This window comes from Phalacrocorax aristotelis, chromosome 4, assembly GCF_949628215.1.
Source record: "Phalacrocorax aristotelis chromosome 4, bGulAri2.1, whole genome shotgun sequence".
Lineage (NCBI taxonomy): Eukaryota > Metazoa > Chordata > Aves > Suliformes > Phalacrocoracidae > Phalacrocorax > Phalacrocorax aristotelis.
The window spans coordinates 20360900-20387315 of NC_134279.1; the positions used below are offsets into that span (position 1 = coordinate 20360900).

Consider the following 26416-nt stretch of genomic DNA (forward strand, 5'->3'; position numbering starts at 1 on the left):
GGCATGGACCAAAAGAACTTGAGAAAAGGGATGTGGCCACCTTTCAAGTCAGGCGATGGATGGAGAAGCCCCTCAACCAGCAAGGCAGGAAGCCTTTCCTCTCGCCTCATGCAGATGCCGTTGGTCTGCGCAGTACGTCGTAGCTGTGACTTCAGCTAGGAATAACAGGATGACGATAGTCGGGGGGAGTGAGGGAGTGTTAAAGGCTGTAATATGCACAAATTTGTCGTGTAAGTTGAACTCAGCCTTTCCTGCTGCACGATTTCCTGTTACAACAGATGCAAGACTTCAAGAGGACTTGCATGCAGGCATGTTTTTCCATGGTATCAGACTAATCTTCAGAGTTAAAAACACACGCTTTTTGTATAAGGGTCTCAATCAGATTTAAGTCATACTCCTTTCTTTTGGTGTTTAAGGTACATATCTTGGATGATGATGTAGGAAGCAGAAAACATGAGCCAGCTAGCATGTGTTCCAGCTGCTTTTGTGTTTTCCAGCTCAGCTCCCATACGTGCAGACGTCCTGCTGCCTACCGTTTCAACAGTGCGCGTTATAGCACTGCCTCCTAATATTGCCTCTCCTGGGCACAAACGCAAGCCCAGTACAAGAACCAGAGGGACCTCTAAACAAGCTCTCAGAGGAAAAAACAAACAAACAAACAAAACCCCCCAAAATAGGACAGGGTAAAGCTTTCTCTCGTATCTCGGCGCACCCACATGAACCGAGAGCACGGCTGACTGGAAATTGTTTTCCAGCAGGCCATAACACACTAATGTTGACAATATTTTGGAATAACTGGTTCTTTATTTGCTACCGTTGTAAACATCTCTTTCCATTACACAAACATCACAGTTGACATTATTGCTTTTAGATTGCAGTAAACAGAAATTGCTATTAGTATGCGGCTATCTAAGCACAGTGTGATAAGAAGAAACTGCCCACAAGCTGTCTTGGGCTGGTTTTTTTTTTTTCCTTCCCTAGTGAAAGACAATATATAGACTGGCACAAGGAACATCAGCCGTAAGATTGACCACTGTTGTACTACGCAACACAAAGCAGGCATGACAGAAAGAAACAACAGGTTACACCTTTACCACGCGCTCACTAGCAGTATTGCCAGGAATACTGAGTGCTGAACTCCCACCTAACTAAATACAAACTTTTTCATCATGATAATTCTTCAAACAAGGCTGATTTTTTTTCTCTTTTTCATAAAATGTTACTTAAACTAGGACGGAAAATCTGGAAAACAAATGCTCGGGGCTTTGTGTGTTTATGTTTAACTTTTTGTTTGCATTTTTTTGTTTTGTTTTTCAAAGAGAGAAAATCCAAAACTGTTTATCTGAGGTGCTTAAATTGGCCCCTTTTCCTATTGCCCTTTAGGACAAAATGCCCTGCTCTTTACACTGCTGTATCAGATGACAGAAGCACAACCAGTTTAAAAACATTCTCGGTTTCTTTCTTCCCAAGTAGCACTGTCTTCAAACCGCTTTCTGATCAAGTTGGTTACTTACAAAGCAATGTGTTTACTTATTGAAAGAATTTATCTTACTGTTGCTTGTGATAAAAGTCTACCATCTTCAGATTAATTTGTGCATGGAGTGGCACCATGTTTTAAGCGTAAGCTAAACAACAAAAGTGGAGGTAGTTTGTTAAACAGTTGCTACAGGAACAACAACAACAAAAAAATGTAGAGAACCACCTTGTTGTCTTCAGTTTTAGATTTTTTTTTCCCTAAAATTACTATTGCGTATAAGCTTTCACACAGTGAATGCTTTCAAGAGGCAGCAAGTTAGGTAACAGTACTTGCAAATTCTCATAAGATAATACATACTTTAAAACATGACAGTTAATAAATAACAAGAGCATTTACCAAGGTTTTAAGACTCCTAGAATAAACCATGAGCAACAAATTCTGAGGTTAAACAAATCGATTATATTAACTTGCAGAAAGGTGGCCTACCTCCATTTTGAACCTTCCACAAGCTTAGGATTGTCGCCCTACAACCGAATTAGTATAAAACACCGCTGACTAGTAAAACATTGTTCTTCTCTTCCCTAAACACAACTCTACCTTTTTCCATATATTTTCTAGCTACCACCATAATACAATTAGCCTACTACTAGTGCAAAACAGGGACACCCAGTACTAGTCTACATACAGTGAGCGACTCCTAGGCAGAAAGACTGGGCTACTTGATCGTACAAAACTACATGCAAAGTCTGTTTACTAGGAAGGTGTATTGGAGTCTAACATAAACATTCACCTTAATTACTACATGCAAACTAACGCCTTCCCATTTATCTCGCTCATCTGATGATGGTTGGGTTTACCTTTCTCCCTTGTACACTGCCACAGTTTACTCCCAGCTCATGCTTTGATTTTTTAAAAAAAAAAAAAAAAGCTAATGAAGATGCATCTTGCATCGGGCTCAATCTACATTCTACACTAAAATGTCTCGGGTGTGTGATAGGAAATCTGAAACTTGATGGTTGGGCTTTAGAAGTCCTCAGCAGTAGTTAAATGTCAGTCTCTGAGTGAACAAGGAGCCACATGAAAGCTTCAAGACCAGGAAGACAAGGGTGTAGATTATTTTTGCAACTGTTGCCAAAAAAAAAAAAAAAACCCAAACACCAGAGGCTGCAGATTCTAGCACAGGAGTGTTTTAGAGAGATGGCTCAAGCAATTTTGTTACTTGCTAGCGAGCAGTAGATGAAAATAAAGCATGGGATCTCCTTCCTGGCTGCTGCTAAACATATCGGGGTCACTTCTGAAATCCAAAAAGTCAGTCTCAAGTTGCTGGCAAAGGAGATCTACAAGCAATAGCAAAAATTATTAATGAAGGAAGACAAACATGACAGAAGCTGGGGCTAGACAGTAACAATGACCCTCTCAGCCACTGGGAGCCACTTTCCCCTTCCTTCCTCAGATTTTGGGAATGTCTAGTACCTGCAAGGCTCAGAGAAACAGAGCTCCACGGCAGGACCTGAACCCCAGAACACTCTCCGCAGGATCTCAGCTTTTTCAGTGTTGAGAATTACAGGACCCAAGTACCTGGGAGGAGCAAGAGAATGAGGCTTCCTGTGGTCAGTTTTGTACCCAATCTAGCCAGTTTAGCTCTTCAGCTTACAAGCCGTGGCATAACCGTAAATACTCACTATGAGCATCTTCACATTACATTTTTTTTTCTTTTTAGTAGAACAGCATCAGCCCAACACAGACGAGATGAACCCTTCTCTACCCTGTGCATGTTAAACTAAGAATTGTTTAACTCTTCTCCTAGACCTAAGGTACCATAAGAAGAAAACAGAACTGCGTTACCTCCTATGTATATAGTGTCTACCCTGATCAGGAGCTTTCCCACAAATAGATCACCAACATTTATGGGATCAAGAGGAATTGGGTGGACGCAGTGCTTCTTGCCTTGTCACTGGTTACACAGTACAGACTCGCAGAATTACTGCGGTGGGAACGTTCCTCTAGAGATCACCTAGTCCAACCCCCTGCCCAAAGCAGGGTCACCTAAAGCAGGCTGCGTAGGACTGCGCCCAGCTGGGTTTTGATTCTCTCCAAGGAGATGTAGTATTACATATTATTATAAATACATTTAATACTTATGTAGTGTAACATCACTTGTTACAAAAGGAGGTTGTCAGTTTTTTCTTGTCGTATGCAATACTTGTATTCTTCAGGAATGTCTTCATGACTGATCACTGACTGGAAGTTAACTAATTTACCTGAGATGATTTTTAAAAAAAAAAAAAAAAAAAGCTGCTATAAGCATACGAGTTTTGTGCCGCTGTGTGCTATTTAGATATATACTGAAAGAGTCTTTCCCAAATCAGCTTCTAAGGCTATGACCTGGTTAGAGAATCAAAATAAAACACTGACTGAATAAAGCAGAAGGCACTTATTTAATAGTAGGCTTTAGAAAATGAAGTGATGGTCATACCAAATCCGTTTAAAGTTGCTTTAAGCAATAATTAGTCACTATATATATATATGAAGTCCTATTGACTAGATTGTCTGAGGATGCCAAGATTAAGGAACATGTCACAGTTGCATCCTTTCCATGGAAAATATGTCTTTGCTCAAGACACGTACTCAGGTGCGAATTTATTTTCACAAAATAGGACTGCAGCTGCAACAAAGGTTTTTAAATAGTGAACTTTATAAAAGGACTAAACTACCTCTCTCGTACTTCCTAACGCAAATACTCTATTAGCTGACAAGGGCTGACAACAGATACAAAGTCAAGCAGCCTGAGCAGCTGAAGTCAGATTAGAAAGAACTGAAAATTTTTACAGTAGGAGTATTTTTAGAAGGAGTAGCTTTAGTCTGAGGATCTGATCCTCACACTGGTGATTTGTGGTTCTTTTCTTCACAAACTAAGCTTTTTCCAAGCATAGGAATTCGCTGGTGCAAATCCACAGATTAAAAAAACTTCCTTAGCCAGAAGTAATTTCTAGTAAGTTTGTCAGTATGTTGATGGATTAAGCCTCTTCTCCAAAATCATAAGTGACTAATAAACCCCTTCATGGACCTCTTCATTAGCGAGAAATTTAACATTGAGTGAACGGTTGACTCCACATACAGAACAATGCAAAAAGTCTAAAATCAGAATAATTTCAAATAAAAAATATTTTTAAAAAGACAATTAACAGTCAAATCTATTAATGGAAAACATGATGCAGCATAAATACCTGCTTCATGTTCCTGCACCAAGAAGTATAAAAGAAATTGTGAAAGCAAGCGATCCAGAGGCTCTTGAGATTTGTGGGGTGTTTTTGTGTTGGTTTGTTGGTTGGTTTGTTTCGTTTGTTTTTTTTTTTTTTAAAAAAAAGCTGTCCTTTGGAGAATAGCATATAAAGACCTGTAAACAGAGGTTGATTGTCCAAGCTTTCTTAACTGAATTTTGATTTTTCTTTTTTAAATGTCAAAAAAAATGTTCTACTCTTAAACAGTTTTTGGTGAAACACACAAAACTCTCATCCAAATCCTTGGTTCCATTTTTGATGCAGAACCTCATAGACTGCAGAAGAGTTAAGGTTTCTTTGTATTTTGTAAGGTTAGTATCACATCACAATCCAGCAGAAGTCCCTTAATTTTTTCATGGAATTTCTCTCTGTACTGGTTGAAGTGCATAATGCTTTCTGGTTCTTCTTCAAACCAGAACTTGTCAAACTCATAAACCAGATAACCTGTCAAGAAGAAAAAAAATACAGATCTGCAAAAATTACCTCTATAATCCTCTGCCTTGATCTAGCTAGACCTAGAATGATCCTTTAGACTCTATTCAATCCCTTAGAGCAGAGAGTGTCCCATCCTGGTCAAAGTCAAACTTTTGGACACTGTAATAATAGCGAATAAAAAAACAAATCTGCAAATACTGAGTTTTCAGGCTGCAGTCTCTAATATATAGAAAGCCACCCAAATTTATCCCTTAATTGTAAATTTCTGTAGCACAATGTTTAAGCATCAGGTGCATTTCCAATACCGGATCCAGAAGATAACCAGCTTGCTCTAGCTCATGAAAAAAGAGCAGAAACACACTCCAAAAACCATTAAACTCTAGGCTGTAGGCCTCCTCCTGGTAGTCTGTACTAAAGCAGCTGCAGATACTTACAGTAAAATTGATGGAAGTGCTCCATCTGCGGCAAGCCAGAGACCACGTTGTACAGATGAGACTTTAAAGCACCGTTCTTAAGTAAGCTGTATGCCATTTCTGTCAGATTGATTCCAACTATTGCATAAGAGTATCTGCAACACCAATCATAGGTCAGGTTTCACCTTATGGATCAAAGGACTTAAAAGCTTCCCTGAAAGAGTCTGCATTAGAAAAACTCTGAGAGTCAAATTTTCCTATGATACTTGTTAACAAGCTGACTCTGGCCTACAGACCACTCTTTCCATTCCCTGCTGCATCCAACCATGTAAAAGTTCTTCAAAAATGCTAGTTTCCTAAACAATAGTATGGCAAATGCTGCCATTACACAATAATGACATGGTAAGGCTAATCAACATTGACCTCAGTTTGCTGATTTGAAATCATTGAATCTGCTGGAATATTAAAAATTGGACATCAAAAATATTGTTACAGTATAAACGGAATGGCCATCTCAACCTGTTCTTCAAGCTGAAAAAATCTGATTTTCTGTTGCATGGTATAGAAAGCACCACAGCAGAAACTCTTAAAGGACTGTTCAAACAAGTGTGCCTGGGGGAAGGAGGGGTGGGAAGGATTAATTTGTGTCAATGATATGGGTATGTAATTGATCTAAATGTCTCCGATATCCTATTCATTACCTAGCTGCACAAGGTAATATTATTTACAGTTGAGATCATGAAAGCCTCCCATTCTTGGTAGGTGACTGAGTTAACTGGGGCCTAGATGGATCAGATGATATACACAGGTTTACCAGCCTCCCTCTTTATCTAAATGGTTTTAGAGTATATTTGCCTGTAAATGAGCTAAATGTTTTAATATGCAAAGTTTTCAAAAATGAAGTTAAAATTGAACAACAACAAAACAACTATTTGTGTATACTTATTACAGAACAGAAGCATGGCAAAAAAAGTGACCATAAAAGATAATCTACACCATCCCAATAGGATCAGTAAGAAGGCAAAAAATAAGTATTCATTTCCAAATCTACTCTAAGCCTATTATAAATAAAGCTACCTGTGATGTTAAAGGAGTTTACTGTGTTAACCAAAGCCAATATTTTGCAGTATTTTTGTCCCAATAAGTCTACTCTGAAAAAAAGCTGCTCATAGTTCCCAGCCTGAAACTGATTTCTGTGTTTGGTTTCTCACACCTTTCTACTTCGGCCCTTTTTTCATCCTTTAATGGAAAAAAACCACAAATATTTCCCTCTTTATTTTCAGGACACATACTTGGCAGTCTTCACATGAGCTCTTACACAGAACAAGCCAGACAAAGTCATATAGTGACTTACCCCAGCTTTGGGTGATTTGAATGAGAAAGGATCTGACGAGCTTCTTCGGTGTAATGTTTACTAAAATACCTGCCAGTGTGAAACAGGATCTTCCATTATTTTTTTCAAGTTCATATGAAAAAATATTAATGTCTTCAACATAAAAATGTGTAGCTTTAACCTAAAGCTGAATATTACTCTGTACCGAGAAATGGCACAAAATGAAAACCAAGGAAAATGTAGCAAATTAAATTATATTGAGCGTGAACAAACACAGTAAAAAAAAATGTGATGTCAACATCAAATATGAAGTTCACCCAAGTCCACAAATTAGCCTATCACAGTTATGCAAACCTGTTTATCTTTCATTACTGTAATTAGGAATTTTAAAAGCTTTTGACAAGTTACTTTCTAAGTTATCACCTATCAAATCTATCATACAACAACAAAAAAATAAAGTGTCTTGGGCAAGTTTCTGTTCCTCTGCTCGCTGCTTGGCCTCTTCCCAACTACAAATTTACAGATATGTGGCTGCTAGAAATGTTGACTTATTTAGAAAATACTGTTCTTCACTGTACAGAAGCCACCATTTTTATTTGCTTCTCTTCGGTCTTTATTAGAAATAGCATTAACTAGTGAAAATACATAGATATTGAAAATCAGTTTCCACAGAAATTAAATACTTCTTTTCACTTACACCAAATTGACTAACCCCAGCAGGCCCATTCCTCGGAAGTCTGTCTTGGGATCATCACCTTGGAAGCCAATGTCACACCACTGCTTGGTGATTCTGGCCTTCAGATTCTCATGAGGCATCAGCAAATTCCAAAGCTGCACAAATATGCTTCCATGTTATGCACAGCTGCTAAAGTATTCCGAGTCACATAATTCAGAACACTCGCTGCTGCACATTAGACACCATTCACCAAGGAACAGGATACAATCTGCATGCTGTTCTCCTCTGCTAGTGGCAGTCTGGAGCAATACTACAATGGCTTATTTCAGCCATTATGAAAATGATTACATTTAACATTAAATGCCTGATTTCCCTTCACTGACAAAGCCACTGTACCAATACTAAAGAAACAAAGACTTGTTTTACTTCAGAAATTCATTTATGCATCATTTTCTGGTAGGACAGCTACGAACTGAAATACAAATTCTCAATGAAGGCTAACACGTCAATGTTGGGGCTTGCATAGCAAGTTGAGATAATGATGAAATGCTACGAAAATTACATGCTGATGTATTGGCACAGTAGAAGCTATTTTAAAAAGCCTCAGGAAGTATTATATTATTTGCTGGCTATTGTTACCTAAAATACATTGCTGATAGTTTTTTATCTTCCGGCATTGAACTATCCTCTTCGGCATTAACTGGGATGCAGTAATAAGAAAACACTAGTGTCTTTTTTTCTTTAGTAATTATTGGTTTAAAATGTTAGATACGTACAGAAGGTTAAACATCTTTTCACTTACGATCCTTCAGTGACAAAATAATTACAAAATTATTTTGCTGCTTATGTGTTGTTGTTATGTCTGATTTCACCCAAAATAACCCCTCTGCAAGTAACTCTAGCTTACTAATTTTTTTTGCTTTAATGTTGTATTTTAATGTGTCACTTCTATAATGGCTTAGCAGTTCACAGGTAGAAAACAGCTTTGAATAGACCAGCTGGTAAGAATACTACCAATAAATGAAGTTCATTCAAGCTGTTGGGCTTGGAGGGGAGAAAAACAACCAACCAGCTTTTGTACTTAAAAGATTATTTTTACCTCAATTAACTGCTCCTCATGTTCTTCGTTATCTGAATCATATGGGACCTTCCTCAGATTTTCCACATTCAAATAAAGTTTTTTGTAACCTGATATCTGCAGTAAGGATATATGCAGATTTGTCTTAAACCTGAAATAATAACAAAACACCACACAGAAGTTATTAAGAGGCATAGTTAGCCATAAGTTCTTGCTTCAACTACCAGATAAGACCTTCCCTATGTTAATGCAATGTAAACGCTAGAGTGTTTTAGGAAGTTAGGAAGTGCTTTTTTCTTTCAAGCTACAGCATACTGCTTAAATATACTGCTATATGGATCTTATTTCTACTTTTAAAAAAGCATCTAGCCAATTCCAGTGCTGCACAGTTGGGCCCTGTTCACTTAAGTGATGGAAAAAAAATTTAGCTAAAATCTGTGGTGACACAAGAAAACTCCATATTTCATCCTCATCCCTGAATCTTCACCTACCCCCAAACTTTCTGTGAGTCTCAGAGTGAAACTTTGTCAGAAATACTTATAGCTTCAAAGCAGCATTTCATTAAACTTTAAAGTTATGACTATTCACCATTTTTCCTCTCAGTTGCTCGTAAGTACTTCTGCAGATGAATGCAAACATTAATCAGGCATCACTATACTCTTTCATATATCAAATACATACATAGTTCATGTATGTATATGCAATAATATACATATGCAATATACCTATGCAATAATCGTATTATTTAGAAGGAGTAACAGAAGGGACTTGAAAGATAGGGATGCAGTCATCCCAAATCCATGTCATTAAAACTTTGCCATTTACTTCCTAAAACTGAAGAGGACATAACCATACCTTATTTTCTAATTTCATTCTAAAGGTTTGTGCTGAACGGACTAAATATCAGATTAAGCAACTGCAAGAACGCACCAAGAAGTCAGAATTATCTGCCACGAGGAACTTATGTTAGTGTTCCAAACGTACCCTGTATCCTTCTGTTCAATTTTCTTTTCTTTCATTACATCTCTGACACACTTCTCCACTTCAGCTTCCTCAACATGTACAGCATTTCTTAAAACCTAGGAAGGTAACATAATAAAAGACTTCATGAGGAATGCAGAAATCTATTATCTACTTTATTCTTATTTCTCAGCTTCTGTACACCTGCCACATGTATTCTTTACTATAAAAGGAGAACAGTCAATTTATTGCAAAGGTTTACAATAAATGGGCTCAAATTGCATATAAAAGATCTGCAATAGTTACATAAAAGCATAATTGTAACTTTGTCAAACTGTAAACAACAACATTTCCACAGGAGTCCCACAAAGAATAAATAAAAAGCTCCAGTTTAGTCTAGGTTCTCCCTTGCTTTCAAATTCTGAATTGAAACATGTTCTTCCTAATTCAATGGAAACAAGCACAGCTATCAAGAAGCAAAAGTGATAGAAGCTCAACACGGAAATAATGCTTCAGAATTAGGAGCCTGTGAATTACCGAAGTTGAGGTTTCAATGCTGGGGTCAAGCAAAAGAAAATGTAAGATACTGCTGTTCTGCAGTTTTCTAAAGTAAAGGGCAAATAGTAACGATAACTATACACCGCCCACCTAAAGTCACTTCACAACAATTTAACCTCATCTTCTAAACATTTTATAGTCACAACGCATTTGTTAATAAAACTCATGCTAACACCAAAGCAGCTTCATTTCAGTAAAGCAAAAGGTTAACTCTTACAACCGAACATCAATATATTTGATATAATCATTTAAGAGATGCTAAAAGACCCACCCATACTGTGCTCTACTGCAACAAAGATGCTTGTGGCGGTTAGTAATTCTCTCTCAACATCACACTGCAGTAATCAGCTAGAAAAAGGGAGAACGCAGTCACCTTACTGTCTAAAGAGGAAAAGTGGTGTTAAAGATATTCAGATTTGAGAGTTTAAAGCCTTAGCTTATGTCTAACTGCTACAGAACAATGGGAACAAGCTGATCAGTTCAATGTCTACCTGCAAACTTGCATTACATTTTTTTCAACAATTCAAGACACTAATATTGTATACACTGCATTTAACCGCTCTAGCCATATCATTTATCTCAATCGCACTTCTGGTTCCTACAAAAACAGCGAAAGAGATTGTTGTGAGAGGGAGAACTGACCATCCAAGTACACAAGCCCTGTATATCAACTTGTCTGACTTGCTGCTGAAGAGCAGGTCATCTTTCAGAGGGATGGAAAGAAATATCTGGGGGGACATGGGGTTGTTTTTGAGAAGCCTTGACTAACGCTAGCATACAGAACCCAAAATGCTGTTCCCTCCTCTCTGCCTTTTATTCCTCTACTTTCCTCCACCCTCAAGAAGTCAATGCACGTGTTTTTTCTGGGATCTGTCTCTGAAAGGTTTTATTACAGTTTAAACTCTATTATCTCTTACCTTATTCTTTGATGATTCCAGTGAATGTTCTGCAACATAAAAAAAAAGTCACAGTTAAATTGAACTGAATCATTTTAAATAACTGACAGCAGGTGGCACGTGGCATTTAAGTATTATAAAACTTTGCATCCTTTTTATAGATGTAATTAATAAAAAACTACTCAATCTCCAAATCAACAGGTATCAGGCAACTGAAAGTCTTACTTTACATAGATTATTTGTTTTTATAATCCTCAAGTGCAATGCTGAAAGCAGACTTGGATTTTCTAAGACATCGATCAGTTACGTGTACAAAAAGAGAGACATTTTGTCTTTTGAAATTTGAGAAGGTGTCAAGACAAAAATATGCCTCTTGATATTTTTCCATTCTTAGAAATGTCTTTGTGTTTATTACTGAATAAGGAAGCAAAGTCACTTCTCAAGCTATTGTTAAAATGGCAAAAACTACAAGCAGTTTCTTAAATTGCTATTTTGGATCAAAATTCTGCATCAAGCAGAACTGAGCATTTAACCACTCTTCCTCCCACCCCAGAAAAAAAATGCACTCGTGTCTCCTCCGTATGGCTTTTTTAACAACAGGCAGGTAAACACATACACAAAGTGACGGGAAGGCTGGGGAAAAACGTAGTATTTCTGATGCGCTTTTTGAAGCTAACTGGAACTACCTTAGCAAGCAGGCAAGGGACCTAGATCTGGCATTCTGGGTTAAAATTCTCGTGGGACGGGCGGGAGGAAGGGCACAGCCCCGCACAGGCTGCGGGGGCTGCTCACCGCACTGGGACAGCTGCTGCTGGCTTTGCAGGGGGCTGCTAAAGCTCTAAGCCGGGCTCCCGGTTTAGCACCGGGCCTTACCTACGCTCAGCGTCCGCTGGGCGCCCGCCGGCGAGCCGCCCAGGAGCCGCTGCAGCTCGCATTTCCCGGTCAGCAGCCTCAGGATCCACTTCAGCCAGAACCGCACGTAGTGGCTGTACAGGAACCCCCAGAAGTACACCAGCATCTTCTGCGGGAGGAAGGCCCCGGCCTTAGCGGGACGGCGGCGGCAGCCCCCGCCTCAGCAGCCTCCCCGCCCCCGTACCGCTGGCCGCCATCGCCGCCCCGCAACGCCCTCCTCCGGGGGGCCGCGCCGCCCCGGCAGCGCCATCGTCCCCCGCCCCGGGCCGGCTCCCCCTCACCAGCCGTTAACGGCCGGCGCCCTCCCGCTCCCTCCGCCCGTCCCTCCGCCCCTCCGCCTCCCAGCCCCCGCAGCGAAGGGAGAGACCACCTGCCCCGGCAGCGCCGAGCGCGGCCGCCCCTCGCCCACCCCCGGCGGCGACCTAACGGCGCCCGGCCGCCCCCCGCATCCTCCCTCCGGAAACCGCCTCCCCCGACCTGGAAGTGATGGCGGGGCGGGCGGGGAAGCGCCGGTGGGGAGGAGCCCTCCCCGTGCCGGTGGCCGTTCCCGGCCATGCGGAGCGCTCCTCGAGGGCCCCTCACGGCGCCCTCCCGCCGCGGCAGTTGAGGCTCCTGCCCGCCGGCGCAGGCCGCTGCCGCCGCCTCGGAGCGGAGGAGCGCTTCCCGCGTCCCGAGGCCGTGGCGGCCGGGGGAGCCCGGGTAGGGCGGGCAGCTGCCGGCGGGTGTTGCTGCCTTCCCTCCCCAAGCGCCTTTCCCTTCCAGGCGCGCTTCGCCCCGCGCAAAGGGAGACCAGGGGGTTCCTTTGGGCTTGGAATGGGCTTGGAAGGGACCTTCCCTTGGGCTGGCTTCCGCCGTGGGCGAGCGGGCGGCCAGGCTCCGGTAAAGCTGCCTCCAGCCCCGGGAGCCCGAAGGCTTTGGCTACTGGCCCGGCCCGGTGTCGGCGGCACTGGCCGAGGTGACAGTGTGGCACCTGAGGTGGTGTCACCGGGGCCCTCGTCCAACACCTCAGTCCGCCAGTTGTGCCCGGTGTGGGCCTGCCAGCCGGGACACACCGCTCTCGCTTCAGGGCTGACCCCAGTGCTAACTGGGGGAATCGGCATGGGCAGCCCGGCTGCCCCAATGATCCGCGTACTGTTGCATTACTAGGTTAGTTGGTTAGTAGGTAGTGACGTGCATCACTACTACTTTATGGACATAAACGTGTGTGAGTACAGTTAGCTAGCGCTGTCAACTCGGCCATGACACCTCGCAAAATGTGGTTGGGGATAGCTTGTGCTTGTTTTAAGTGTTTATGAAACTGTGCTTGAAGGCTTGTTCCTTCCCTGTGCTATAGCTGAAGGTAATGCTAATCAGTAAGACGCTACAAATTTAGTTGGGCTAGATGCTTTTAAGGAGGAGCACTTTGCCAAGGATCCTGCTTTGCCATTGCTAAAGGGAGGTTCAGCCTGTTTCATTTATTTCCGGTCAGTACTTCCATTGTATTATAATTAATGATGATTTCAGTAAACATGGGTTGAGCAGTTTCTTTGAGGACAGCGGCAGGAATTGCTGTTCCTCCGTATGCAAAATTTGGAGCAAGGGAGCTGACAGACTTGCCTGACCACATTCTGATACTTTTTTTTTTTTTTTTAATGTGAGGAAATTGAAGTACCTTTTACACGGAATCAAAAGCCACACAGCAGGTCTGGTGGCCTGTGTACCACAGATCATTTCAGAGGATGGACCAACGCATTTGGCACCCTCCCTTTGGATATTTACACTCATAGGAGTGCAGAGTTTCATGTGGGGGAATCACTGATGTGTGAAAATCAATTGTTTGCAGATTCAATTCCTACTGTTAAGAACTATGAGGAGAGATGGTGCGTGTTAAGAGGCAGCTGGTGGTTGTTTTTTTCAGTGCAACTTTTTAAGTGAGTAAGCTGACTTTTAAAGCATTGGAGTGCTACTGGATGAAAATAAACTAAAAAAATATTTCTTTCTGTTAGAAAGTACTTTTACCTGGTGACAGGATGGCATAATGGTTCTATAACGTTAGCTATGTGTAAGTCAGTCCAAGATAGCCAAAAACCAGAAAATAGCTTGAAAAAATATCAAAGATCCGGTGCCTAAGCACTCATAAAAGAAATTGGAAGGAAGAATTTTGTTGGTGTTGTAGGACCTGCATAAGCTACAGCTCCCACTTAGCTTGTATGGGAAACAACTGAGCAAATCATCCAGGTCAGGAAAAAAAAGATTGCACCTCCCACCTGATGATTTGGCAGAGCACTGCTGCTGCGGTGTTTAAACACAGCTAGGCTGAAAGCTTGTCATCAAGAGAATCCTGGTTTCAGCAGCCATGCAGGGTGTTGGAGTCTGATGTTGGGAATGCGGAGGTGTTGCAACAACATGAAGAAATGGAAGGGTGGTCAGGTCCTTGCTGTCAGTCCTTACGCCCATGCATGGATTGCTCTGAGATGGTTCATTAGGAGCACGAGCTACCGGAATTACTTAGAAAGTCCAGCAGGTGCATCCTTAAAGCGTGGGTCCATGCAAACAACACAGGGACATTTCTAGCCGATGAGACTTTTGTTGATGTACACCAAAATAAAACCTTCCTATCACTTCAAGAGTTTCACTTTCCTTTAATAGATTAAATAGCTTCATATGAATATGATTAATTCTTTTTTTGTTATTTATGCTTAAATAGACAATCCTTTTTGTATGGATTGTTAAGAACCAAAGTAACAACTTCTACTACAGGTTTTGGAATTTGTTCCAAGTCCTATCTTGGTTTATGACAACCTTAAACTTTACTGTTACAATAAATACGTACAGTGCACAATATTGAAGCATGCATTTTTGACAGGTTTTTTCACAGCTTTTTATAACTTTTTATTAAAAAGATATAGAGTTTATTTACTGTAAATAAGGCAGGAGATAAAGGTGATTATACCAAACCTGGTGATTTCAGATGTGTTAATTTCTCTTTAGGTTCCAAACTCGATCATCTTTTTCAGTGTGTAACAAGCATGTGTAAACACTCGACTTAAAGCTTCATTGGGTTTACAGAACCCAGTGATCCAGCAGCGAGCATGTTTGATTTTACACAAATGGTAGTACTTGAATCACGCAAGATGCTTCTGTATCATCATATTCAGTCAATTAATAAATTAATTTAGGACAGTCAAAAAATATAAAGGGGTAGCTTAAGAAGAAAAGGTCTAACTTCCTCTTTTTGTGTTCAGTAGTTGCCTTCCAGCATTACCTTCACAGAGACTTTGGTGGAAGGAAAGATAATGACCTATTGTTCACCTTTTAAAATTACATTTCTTAGGTGACGGCAGGGCAAATAAAAGGGGACTTTAACCAGCAATATCAGTTCAATCTCTATGCACTCAGAAAATTTTCCATGGCAGTGACTTATTACCTGTTGTTACTGGTAGCTATTCTTTGTTCGTGTACCCTTGTGATGAAGGACAACTGCAACCCATGTGCAAAATAACCCATTACCTGTTTTACCCATGAGTCTGTATTTTGTCAAATATTTATTTTAATCTTGCTTATCTCTACTCTTGCTTACACGCAGGTGTATGAAAACAGTATCGAAAACGTGAGACAGTCATCTTAGCAAGAAAAGACATTCAGTTACAAAGCATGAGGTCAAGCCTAGAAACTCTTGCATATAAGCTGCCTCGATGGAGCTCCTTCAGTGAATTGCTTAGTGTAAGTAGTAGAGATCACTCAGCAACATGTTCTATAAGGTATTTTTGAAGATGATCAGGTTGCCAAAAATGCTGGGAGGTGGAACGGTCTGAAACATTTAACCGCAAAAAAAACCCTTGCACATCTTATTCCAGTTGTACATAGTTCTGAGCATGTGAAATAACATATGAAGAGAGCACTGGGAGGGAGATAGTAGGAAAATATGAAGCAAGTAAGAGGGCCTGTTTGCAAGTGGGTCCCAAGGCAGTGGAGGTTCGTGACATTTTCAGTGATTAGGTATTTTGATTTTTTTTTTAGGAACACTTAATGCGCTACCTCATCCTAAGTTAATGCAGTAGGCTAAGAAGTCAGCATTAAGTAAATGATCACCACAACTCAGCATGGCTGAGTAACCACATCTGTGTTACAGTCCGCCTTAATAAAGAACATCTAATGCATGCAGTGGCAATCTCTGCAGACATTCCCTGTATAGTGTGTAGGTTTGTTATTAGTGTCTGGAAATATGTGATTTTTCTTTTTTCCTTACTGGCTGTGAAAATAAGCTAAAATTAAGTGTGTGCTAGGTTTCTGTTGTTCTTGTATTCAGTAGCCTTCCTGCTTGACCACATCATTTACATGTTCACTTTGGCTTTGTACCAGATAAAACACTGGCCAGTCAATTAAAAGGCATTTTAGTAATTATGTATACTATCTTTAATGTTTATTTGTTCCTCTTAGTTCTAAATCTCTGTTTTACTGCAAATGTGCCAAAATCTACACTGATCCTCCATTAAAAGCAGTGCCTTGAGCACCAAGTAGTTTGTTAACCTGGAGGGGGAACTGATGAGGAGGAGGCAACAGCATGAGAAGACTGAATCGTAATCACATCGGTTAACATGAATGCTTACAAAGACATATTCAAAGCGTAGCTTAAAGAAGATTTTTCAGTAAAAATATCAAAGACACAGTCAGGAACAGAAGGAAGAGGGAGGTTTAGGGTGCATGAGTAGAGATCAGGGATAGTTAGGTCTAACTCGAGGTTTCATGGTGATTTGTGGAGCCATACTCAGAATTTTAGTTCTCCATCTGTATACTGATGCAGGCTACTAGCAGTCTCCTGCATTATTAATTAATAATAACATTTATAATTCGAAGTAGTTACTAAACAGAGAAGTAAACCCATCCATGTCATCGTTCAAACACTGGAAGGTTGCATTATCCTCTCAAGAGCAGCGATGTACAGTTTGGGGGGGTCTGATTTTCCAAAAAAAGACATAGTTATACTGTTGGTAGTATAAAAGGTGGCACATAAAGGTGGCATTCGCATTCCGGCATTCTCATGTAGGGTTTTGGTAGAAGATGAGATGCAGTTGTTAAGTAAACAAATAGACAAAAGGAGAGAAGAGGTACTGTAATAATAAGCATATTTTTATAAACCAAGTCATATAAAATACTATATCCTTTGGGTAAATAACGTAATAAATTATATATGCTAGTGATAAGGAAATGGGTAACAGTTTAGATAGCAATCAGCTTACTGCTTGTATAAGCTGATTTCTGAAGTTGTCCTTTAGGTCTTTGCAACACAGAGCAGGAAACTATTTTCTTTATTGCAGGTGTGGAATGGCGGGGGGGGGCAGGTTTGTGAGCAGGTAGCGAACATGTCAAAGTGAAAGCCACTGACTGACTACCTGCTCATTAGGTATGAAAAGGAGGGCCTTTTTCCTCATAAAAAGGTTCTGTTAAAACATACGTCCCTGTAACAGATTCTGGGAAGCCCTGTAAACAAGATTTTCCTTTGCTTTATAAAGCATGTCGTAGAAGATTAATTCTAAACAGTGACTAATTTTTCATTTGCTTATGGATTGCTGAGGACCTGAAAAGGGGGAGAGGTGTGCCTGCCCTCACGGGAAGGCACATGCCTGAAGCAGGGCACAACAGCAGAAGTAAAGTACCTTCACCTGCATACGTTAGACTTTCATCAGGTTAGATTTTGCAGCCGCTTTCCCTACTTTTTCTTTAAAGATGACCTGAAAAGCGTTGCCTCTTTAGCTGACTGTGCTAAATGAATGTATTCATTGTACGCCACAGCTTGGCTTCCTGATACTATCTTACAAGCACTACGCAAACAAATGCACCGTTGGCTTTAAATGAACAAAATACTCATAACCATTAGGATGTTGTGACTTGGGCTAAACAGTACCTGCACGAGTGCTGAGCCTAGGCGGGTTTTTTTTTTTTTGCTATAAAGACAGAGCCTGTACTTGCGGCTCCCAGCACCGGGGGGCTGATGCCAGGGCAGGCCTCTGCCCCGGCTTTCGGCTTCGCGGCGGGAATGTGCGCGGGACCGGTGGGCCGGCCCGGCGGCGGCAGGGCGCACGGCGGCTCTGCCCCCCCCGGGTACCGGGGCGTGCCCCCCTCGCCGGCCGCAGGGGGCGGGCAGGGTAACGCGGAGCGGGCACGCCCGGCTCTGCCGGCCCCGCCCGGGCAACCGCCGGCCGGCCGGGAGGGTGAGAAGGCGGCGGCGGGGCCGTGCGGGTCGGCGCCCCGCCGGGAGATGCGGCTGCGGCACGGCCCTCTCCTGACGGCGCTGTGCTTCGGCGCCGCCTTCCCCCTGCTGTGGTACGCGGTGTGGCAGAGGAGACAAGGTGGGAGCGGGGGGCGAGGCGAGGGGCGGCCCGTCCCGCCGGGCGCGAAGGGCGGGAGGCACCTGCTGCCTCCCTGCCTGTCATGGGCGGTGGCGCCGGAGCGGCGGGGGGTAGCGGGAGGCGTCCGGCCGCCCCGTCCCCCCACGGAGCTCCGGTACCCCGGGCCGGGCCGGGAGGGGCGCCGGGGGTGGGGGCTGCCCCACCGGCCGCCCCCGGCTCGCCCTGGGGAAGGGAGGGACGGGGAGGCTCGTCCCCGCGTGCGGCTGCGGGTCCCGCCCGCTCCCTAGGATCGTGGGTTACCGCACTCGGTCACGGCCTCGTGTTAACAGCTCGCGGGGCTGGACTCCTGGGTCACACCTGCCCGGTTAAACAAACAAAACCAACCCGAATTGAAGAAACGGTTTTAGTAGAAGTTGCTAACAAGCATCTTGCGTTAGGATGGGAAGAGCAAGCCTAAAGGTGATCGCCGTGGCTGCCACTTTTTGAGTTTTTGGTTTTAATATTACTCGGGGAGGACAAAGTAGAGTTATCAGTTTTGCAGTTGTGTTTGTGCCTCGTGTATGCTCACTTCTCCACCTGTATGTTCCCAGCACCAGAATGCAATGTTCAATCCAGAGAAAAAAAAAATCGGAGTTTTAATATTTTTTTTTAAATAAACTTTGAAATTACATAGTATCGTTGTAGTAGGTTATATAGGTGGCACACATCGGATTCATCAACAGAAAGCTACATCTGAGATTCTCTGAGCCTACATAGGAAAGATAAAACTGATACTATTTTCCAAAAATAAATTAGAAGGTCTCTCCAAAGAGTACCTCTGAGGCCTGCAGGTGTGGCTTGTTATGGGACAGCTTGTTTGGGGCAAAGGCGGGACAGTGGGTCTTTAGGGGCTTCCTATACATACCTCTATAAAAGGCATGGTTTTATAGACACAGAAGAGTTAGAAAAAGCTAATTAGTAATTTCTGGGATGAACACAGAACTCGGACTAGCTGTTAATTTATTTACATTGTTTCTGTAACAAATAGAAGCGGCCGTAGAGATCTTGGCCCCGCAACGGAATAATGAATAGAGTTAAGACAGTGTTGATCCTCTTGCCTTCATAATTTCTTGTTAACTACATGGTTGTTTATCTTGCAACACTTGTCAGTTTTCTCAGTGGCAGTCCTGTTAGTAGTGGGGAAGGAGGAACAGAGGTAAAAGCAGGGCATGTCTCAGGAAACTAAGATACCAAGAGATGGTAGCAAGAAAGCGTTTGTCCTATCTGCAGTTACCACCCCTATGACCATGTTATTTTGTGACTCCTTGTTACTGAAATTCCATTTCCATTCTGCTCTCTTTTTGGCCTTTCTCTGTGGGTGTTTTGCTCTGGGGTTTTTTTTTGAGGGGGGAGGGGAAATATGTGTTGTTTTAGCTTTTCTCTTTCCACAGGTGTCATCTCCTCCACAGTAAACAGAGTAACTAATTCTTAGATGGTATAATTTTCCTAATTATTATTATTAGCACCTGTTTACTTAACAAACTTTTAACCATTACAAATGTAAATATACAGTGTTCAGAGACATTCTCTCTTAAGCTTGGTAAATCTCACAAATGTGTAAATAAAAGAGTTGATACTAGTAATTAAAGAAGGAAGTAACAGCACGTGGTGAGTGACTTCATGTTAAGTTTATTTCGCTGGAAACATAGTCTTTCCTCGTGAGTGGTGTTAGAAGACAGAAGCCTTCTACCCACCAAAAAAACCCCAAGAACAGCCGTATGTAACTTTTTTTCACAGAGAGAGAGGCATTGGGAGCAAACAAACTCATGCTCTCTTGTCACGGAGTATCTATTTAAGAAGGTAGTTTGAAATTAATCTTTTTCTCTGAAAACAGATATCTCTGCTTAGGCATTGCTAAACCACTCTTTTTTCCTTCCATGCTGCTGAACTTGCCTCTCTGCTGACATGCCTAGGACACTACAGCAGTTCCTGCTTTTCTCACATCTCAAACTGCAATATTTGCTTTCTTTTCTAATGCACTTTTCACTTATCCCACCTGTCGCTGAGAGATCAAGTACTGTCTTAGTTTGTCAACTCCCATCTCTTTTACTCATTTGTCAAATGTGTTTGTCTGGCTCATTCTCTTCCACCCATTTGTTAAATCTCCGCTTACTTCAGTTTCCTTCTTTGCTTTGCCCATTAAGCCGTTTAGGCTGCTCTTGATCTTTGACTACAGCATGCTGCACTAAGCAGCAGTAGTCTGTAGTATTCCCTCTGGTTTCTGTCCAGGTATTGTTTCTCGGAGTGTAGTGATGCTGGGATAGTAAATAATCGTGGTGGTTTTTTTTGTTTTTGTACAACCAGGACAAGAGCATCCTAGCTCAAGACTAGCAGTCTTAAGTACTTCCATAATATGAAGAGTATATAGCATCCCTGTAAAATATTGTCCAGTCTGCCTGCAGTCTCAGAGCCTTCCAGCCCTTGAGTATTAACCTGAAGTGTAAATTGGGTGTTGGCTCTGTCCCGATTTCTGCGCAAATAAAAATCAATAGCTTAAGCCAGTGACCTTTAAACACCTTACACTAAGGGGCTAGCTAGCTTGAGAGATTTGAGTTGAAATGTGCTTGCTGTCAATGATAGCAGTAAATAATTGGCTGTCTCATTCTGCTTCTAACTACTCTGTGCAGTAGGAGTGTTGACTTGGAGTTGTGAGACTTCACTGAAGTACAGGTAACTTGAACTGGCATGGCAGGGAAGATGCTCCTGCATCACTTATGCACTTTAAAATGAAAGTTCAGAATCTACCAAAGTCACTAGACTTCAGCTATTGTGGATAATATTATATACATTTTAAATATCCTTGCAAAGATGTTTTCATAGTCACTTTTTCCATTGCTCTATAAATATAAGCAGAGGTTTCATTTTAAATAGGCTGAGATGATTGGTAACCACCATCTCTTCAGCAAAGCCTGATACTGTCTAAACTGGCATGGCGATTCCTTCAACATCCTCTAGAGTGCTTGTGAACACAGGCTGCTATTACTGATTAATCAGATGGGCTGCTGTAGCAATACCTGTTCCACATCCTGCATGGTTATGCTGTGAGCTTTTTTGGTCCCTCCCCAGGCCCCACGCAAAACCTGTCTGAAGCCAACAGTTTGCATCTGGGGATAGGACAGGCTGCTGTCAGGATGATGCAGATGTTCCTACTGTTGTGCAACTGAGTTACAATCCACTTGTTAATTCGCCTGACTGAATGTATTTGCCCTTATATAAATACTCTTCATATAGATTTGTAGTTATAGAAAGTAGTATACAGCTTACAATATATGTAGTGATTTTTCCTCACACAGTTTTAGCTGCTGTCTTCCATGTAACTATTAATCAACAAGAAATATTACAGGTATACAGGAATAGAAAAGTAAGCATAAGGAGGTAGCAAATCTTGACAAACACTAACAGAGAAGGCAAGAGTGCATTATAAACTCATTCTGGACTTATATAAAGCGTCTTTAGAGGAAAGACTATTCCTGAATAAAAAGAAACATTGGTGTCTTGGCTAGATAATGATGAATTTTTTAGAAGTCACAGCAATGAGGTAAATCAGATCATCTCACATGGCAGCGCTTCTTCATATTGCTTCTAAGCGTTACAGGATTAGATCTCTTTGAATTGATTTGTAACACGTTGCTGCCCTCTTCACCTAAATTTGTGGGATACTTTTTCCAAGTAAATTAAAACTAAGCTTTGTCTGGAAGCTAGGAGGAAGTGATGCTGAAATATGGTGTCACAAGGACCTAAGTATATTAATATATACACGTTGAGTCAAACATTGTGAAACCCATATTTCTTTAGTTATTCTTGTGAGATGGGGTGAAGAAGAGAGAAACTGTTTGTCCTTAATTGCATTCACAGAAGTATACTTAAGGTTTATCAAATTATTTAACATACTACATTTTTCATTTCACAAACCTTTTCATGAGGAAAAGGGGTACAAAGGGTTAAAAAGGTATTCCTGATGAAAGTCGCTTTTTTGCAGTTGAAGTGTAGTAATGTCCACACTAGCCCAAACAGCTGATTACACATTTATTTTATTTCCAATGATCATCTGCCTATGGTGTGATGCTTTGCTTCGGCGGGCCAAGCCCTGCTCCTGCTGTGCACCCAAGCGCAGCTCCCCGGCAGATAGTGTCAGTTGTGATGGAGTTCTTTGCAGGTTTCCTGTCCAGACCCAACTGGCACACTCTGGCTCAGAGCTTCAACTAAATAGTGGCAAATTGACGGATTTGATAAGGAGTCTTGAATTACACGGTTGTCATTTCAGCCAGTACAGCTTATCCAGATTTATGAATATGCAGAAGCCAGTTTTCCTGCCTCCTCTAGGCCTGCTAGGCTGCATTTAACCACCATTTTCCCCTGTTGTCCCAGTTGACTCGAAGGCTGCATCTTCCCTCCTTGCCTTCACGCATGTGTTTCCTTCCAGTGAAATTGAGAGCATACGGAGGTTATTGCGCATCCAGGTTTTGCCCCAACATGCAGTCAGGATGCAGGTAAAATGCACATTGTGGTAAGAGAAGAGTTTTTCCAGTCCACTGATTGCTTACTCAGTTTGTTTGCATAGTTCTGTATTTAGGTGTTAAAAAACCCTATCCAACAACCTCAAATGGGACTTAAGACTTAGTATTTACTGATCCCAAATTTTATATCAAAATTCATATCCAAGACTTACAAAGGCTGCATCGTTTTACTGGCTTCTAAATGTGTAATTTACTGAAATAAGTCTGCTGCTCCTTGCAGTTACTTCAGGCAGAACAGGGTCTGCCTTGTCCTCAAAAGTAGAGGAACTGAGTCATAAAGCCTATAAAGATTCAGGTACAAAATAAGGCTAGTTACTGTTGGCTTTCATAGAGAAAGGGATAGGGAACGTTTCAGACCTCTCTTTGTTTGCTGTGCAGTGTCTCATCACAACCTGTACTTAAACAAGTGTAAACATACGACCTTCACGCTCTCCTAATGTTGCACACTGAGTCTTGAGGAACACGGTTTTATCCAGAAATAATTTAGTTAGTGGCTAGGCATTTAATTAAATGTGCCTATAAATGAGTGATTGTTGCTACATCAGGCAGAACAGTAAAAATATTTAAAATACTAACCAGAACGGAGCAATAACCATTGCTTGAAGTGAATGAGTACTTTTTATTTATCTGATAAAGGCCATATTCAAATCAGAATTTTCCACTGCCATTAAGAACTTGTATCATGTTACTAACACTACTATGTTAAAACAAGAGTATACCAGTTATGGGCTAACACCATGCAATACCCATTCAATTGATATATTTTTCCATTTATTTTAATACTATTGCTTTCCTGTATGGAGATGTTCTGGCTGAATGTTTTAAGATCACTTTTCACTACATTCTAATATAGACCTAAAATGAGGATTGTCTGCCAACATTTAAGAGGATACTATTAGAGCTTAAGTTGTATTTTCTTTGAAGCAAGTTTGTTTGTTTCAGTTAGATACAGTATGTAAATGGTTCAGGAAAAAGTGTTCTGTGCCAAACCCAATAGCAAGTCCATGTCCGTTATACAATTGAATGTGTTTTTAAAATTTAGTTTTTAACTTTGATCTGTCTTTGTAAGACAGATTTGTAAGGGGGGTGTGTGTGTTTGTTTTAATACTGGAAAGCAATTCTGATTCTCTTCCTAGTATATCCTCTGTATGGGCACAGAGGAGCACTAACTTCCCCCCCAAATTTCTGACACACTGCTTTGCTTTGATGTCACTGGGTTAAGGTGGTGTCCCTCCGCTATCTGGAAGCTCCTGGTGTGGATACTGTCAAAGATGAGTAGACACATGGGCAGAATATGCTGCTGCCTGGTTCCTTTCCTTGCTTAGATGCCTACAGATAGAGCTATAAAAACATGGTGAGAGAGTCCTCGCTACATGTTAAACCCCATACTTTGGCTTACCAAGCCTGTGTGTTTGATACTGCTGTGTCATAGCTGGGCAAAGGTTTCAGCCAGCTGGGTGAGAATTGTGCCTGGCTGAAATGGATCTTTCTTCTCCTGCTTGTAGCCTCTGCCATAGCCCCTGCAGCCCAGTTGCCATCAGACCACAGGCAGGACAGATGAGTGGAAACAATTAGAAGCTTCTTAACCTGCTGATTTAACAGTCCCTTTTCACCTGTGTGAAATAAACCAACCTCAGCACTGACTTCAGAGGCTCCTGAAGATTTAAGATATGCATTAAGACATACTGCGCCCTATGCTTAAAGCTCAGCGATTGAAGCCACCCCAGTTCTGATGAACATTGAACGTAATGGGTGAATGTACACTGTGCAGGTGAAGCTGCTTCTGATTCTGTGGTAGTTTTTGTCGGCTGTCTCTAACCTATTGGGAGACACAAATAATTCTGTGCCATAATGCTATAAACAAAATATTTGAAGATCATGCACAAATTCAGGAAGTTGGTCTTACGTGGAAAGGTGCTCCCTTAGACTTTAGCACATTGTTGAACTTAAGTGTTTGCATAAGAACTGGCTGTTCTGAACCAAGACAGAGACATTGTTTGGGGGATTTTTTTCCTCCTTACTCTGACAGAACAAAACCCAGGCTTGCAAAGCATGTAACAAGACTTAGAAAGGTCTCTCTGTTTTAGATCAGTTACGGGAAGATAACAAACCGCCACAGTTATTAGTGCATGCCTGCCTCAATAGTTTAACATGCTTCATTACCCTGAACAGCAAGCAGTGGTTCCTAGCGTGGAGTATGACAAGATCTCTTGCAGTTAGTGTGCTTATATAGTTTTCGTTAAAGAGGGGGTTAATCAAAATTCAGTTTCTAGAAGAAAGTGTCCATGGGTACGTTAAGCGATGTAGCTTGTAATTAAGAAATAGGAACAAGGGTCATGGCTAGACTATAGGGTATTTTCCTCCGTCCTTTCTGCCATGCCCGATGTTCCTTCTATTTTCTTTTTCTTTGAATTCTAGGAGGCGATAGCGATAAATTGTTCCACAGCTCTTAGATATTGCCAGAAATCAGTTGTTAATAAAACTGGAAGCATTTATGATAATAGGAAGTATGCGTGCATGGAGCTAAGAGAAATAATCAGTTGACTTTCAGAATGAGTATTTGCTTTAGAAACAATACTAATCTCTAAACAGTTTCAGCTTCCGGTGCAGAAAGTTATATATATGTGTATATATATATGTATCTATTAGGAGATAACAAAAGATTGCATTTAAAACCATTTTAAGTATTGCCATCTTAGAATTACAGTAGCCATAAGTGTATATGACAATGTGTAGTAAACAGAGAAAATGCTGTAGCAGAGCTGAAAACTCACTGCAAAAGCTTTGAGTGCCATCACTCAGTCTGGCGGGTTGTTGGATTTTTTTCTCCCCTGGCTTGTAGCCCACATAATGCTACTGAAATTTCCTAGTAGGGTTTTCTTAGCCCAGCAGGGTGATTCATCTTCAGCTCACCACAGGGAAAAGAAGCCTATACCTTCATTTAATCTTTGTAGTTTTGCCATAGGTCCTTGTCTCGCTATTTTCTGGTTTTATCCTGACACTCCCCATTGCTGATGGAACCACTGGTAGACGGGGTGTTGCCAAGCCAGGCTATCGCTGGGGTCAGACAATGTTTCATGATACAGCCGAAGCTCCCTTCTGGCCCTCCTTGCCAGTGTGAGCTGTATTTGTGAAAATGCCCTGTCTGCTTCTTTCCCAGTAAGCCACTGGAAGCAGCTGTTTTAGTTCTGTGTAAATCCTTAGACACTTAAAGTGCAACAGTTTACTCACACACACCCACACACACTCCCCATTTAAACATAATGACTACTTAAATATTTAGAGTATTTACCTTCATAATGCTTCTAATTTTATCTTCTTAGCTTGCTACAAGTATATCAGTAAGAATACTGTTCATGACAGTGTCTTATTATATGGAAAAATACAAAAAGTTTAGTTCTGCTTTCTGAACACACATTTATTGCCAAAGGTTTACTAATAGTTAATAGTACTCATTTATATACGGTCTAATAACACCTAGGCATTGCATGTTCTATTTCGAACCATATGTT

General features: G+C 41.5%; 2 protein-coding genes across 7 annotated transcripts in view; one reads left to right on the top strand and one right to left on the bottom strand.

The window, feature by feature from the left end:
• Window positions 1-3747: 3747 nt before the first annotated feature.
• Window positions 3748-12498, bottom strand: ELMOD2 (ELMO domain containing 2). Of its 6 annotated transcripts, none has more exons than XM_075090521.1 (9): window positions 12394-12498; window positions 11981-12128; window positions 11129-11157; window positions 9678-9772; window positions 8715-8844; window positions 7637-7770; window positions 6961-7029; window positions 5628-5761; window positions 3748-5202 (listed from the first exon to the last, which is right to left on the bottom strand). In XM_075090521.1, exons 2-9 carry the CDS (start codon window positions 12123-12125, stop codon window positions 5045-5047), a joined length of 894 nt encoding a protein of 297 aa, XP_074946622.1. In that variant the 5' UTR covers window positions 12126-12128; window positions 12394-12498; the 3' UTR covers window positions 3748-5044. The 6 variants fall into 6 exon arrangements, with proteins under 6 accessions (XP_074946622.1, XP_074946623.1, XP_074946624.1 ...); XM_075090522.1 differs by having other exon boundaries at window positions 12429-12492; XM_075090523.1 differs by having other exon boundaries at window positions 7652-7770; window positions 12390-12491.
• A 5399-nt stretch (window positions 12499-17897) lies between these two features.
• MGAT4D (MGAT4 family member D) overlaps window positions 17898-26416 on the top strand; it is a 39584-nt gene continuing 31065 nt past the window's right edge. The window contains exon 1 of the mRNA XM_075090526.1: window positions 17898-18348. Coding sequence (XP_074946627.1) covers window positions 17991-18348 — 358 coding nt within the window. The 5' untranslated portion in view covers window positions 17898-17990. The remainder of the gene's footprint in view (window positions 18349-26416) is intronic.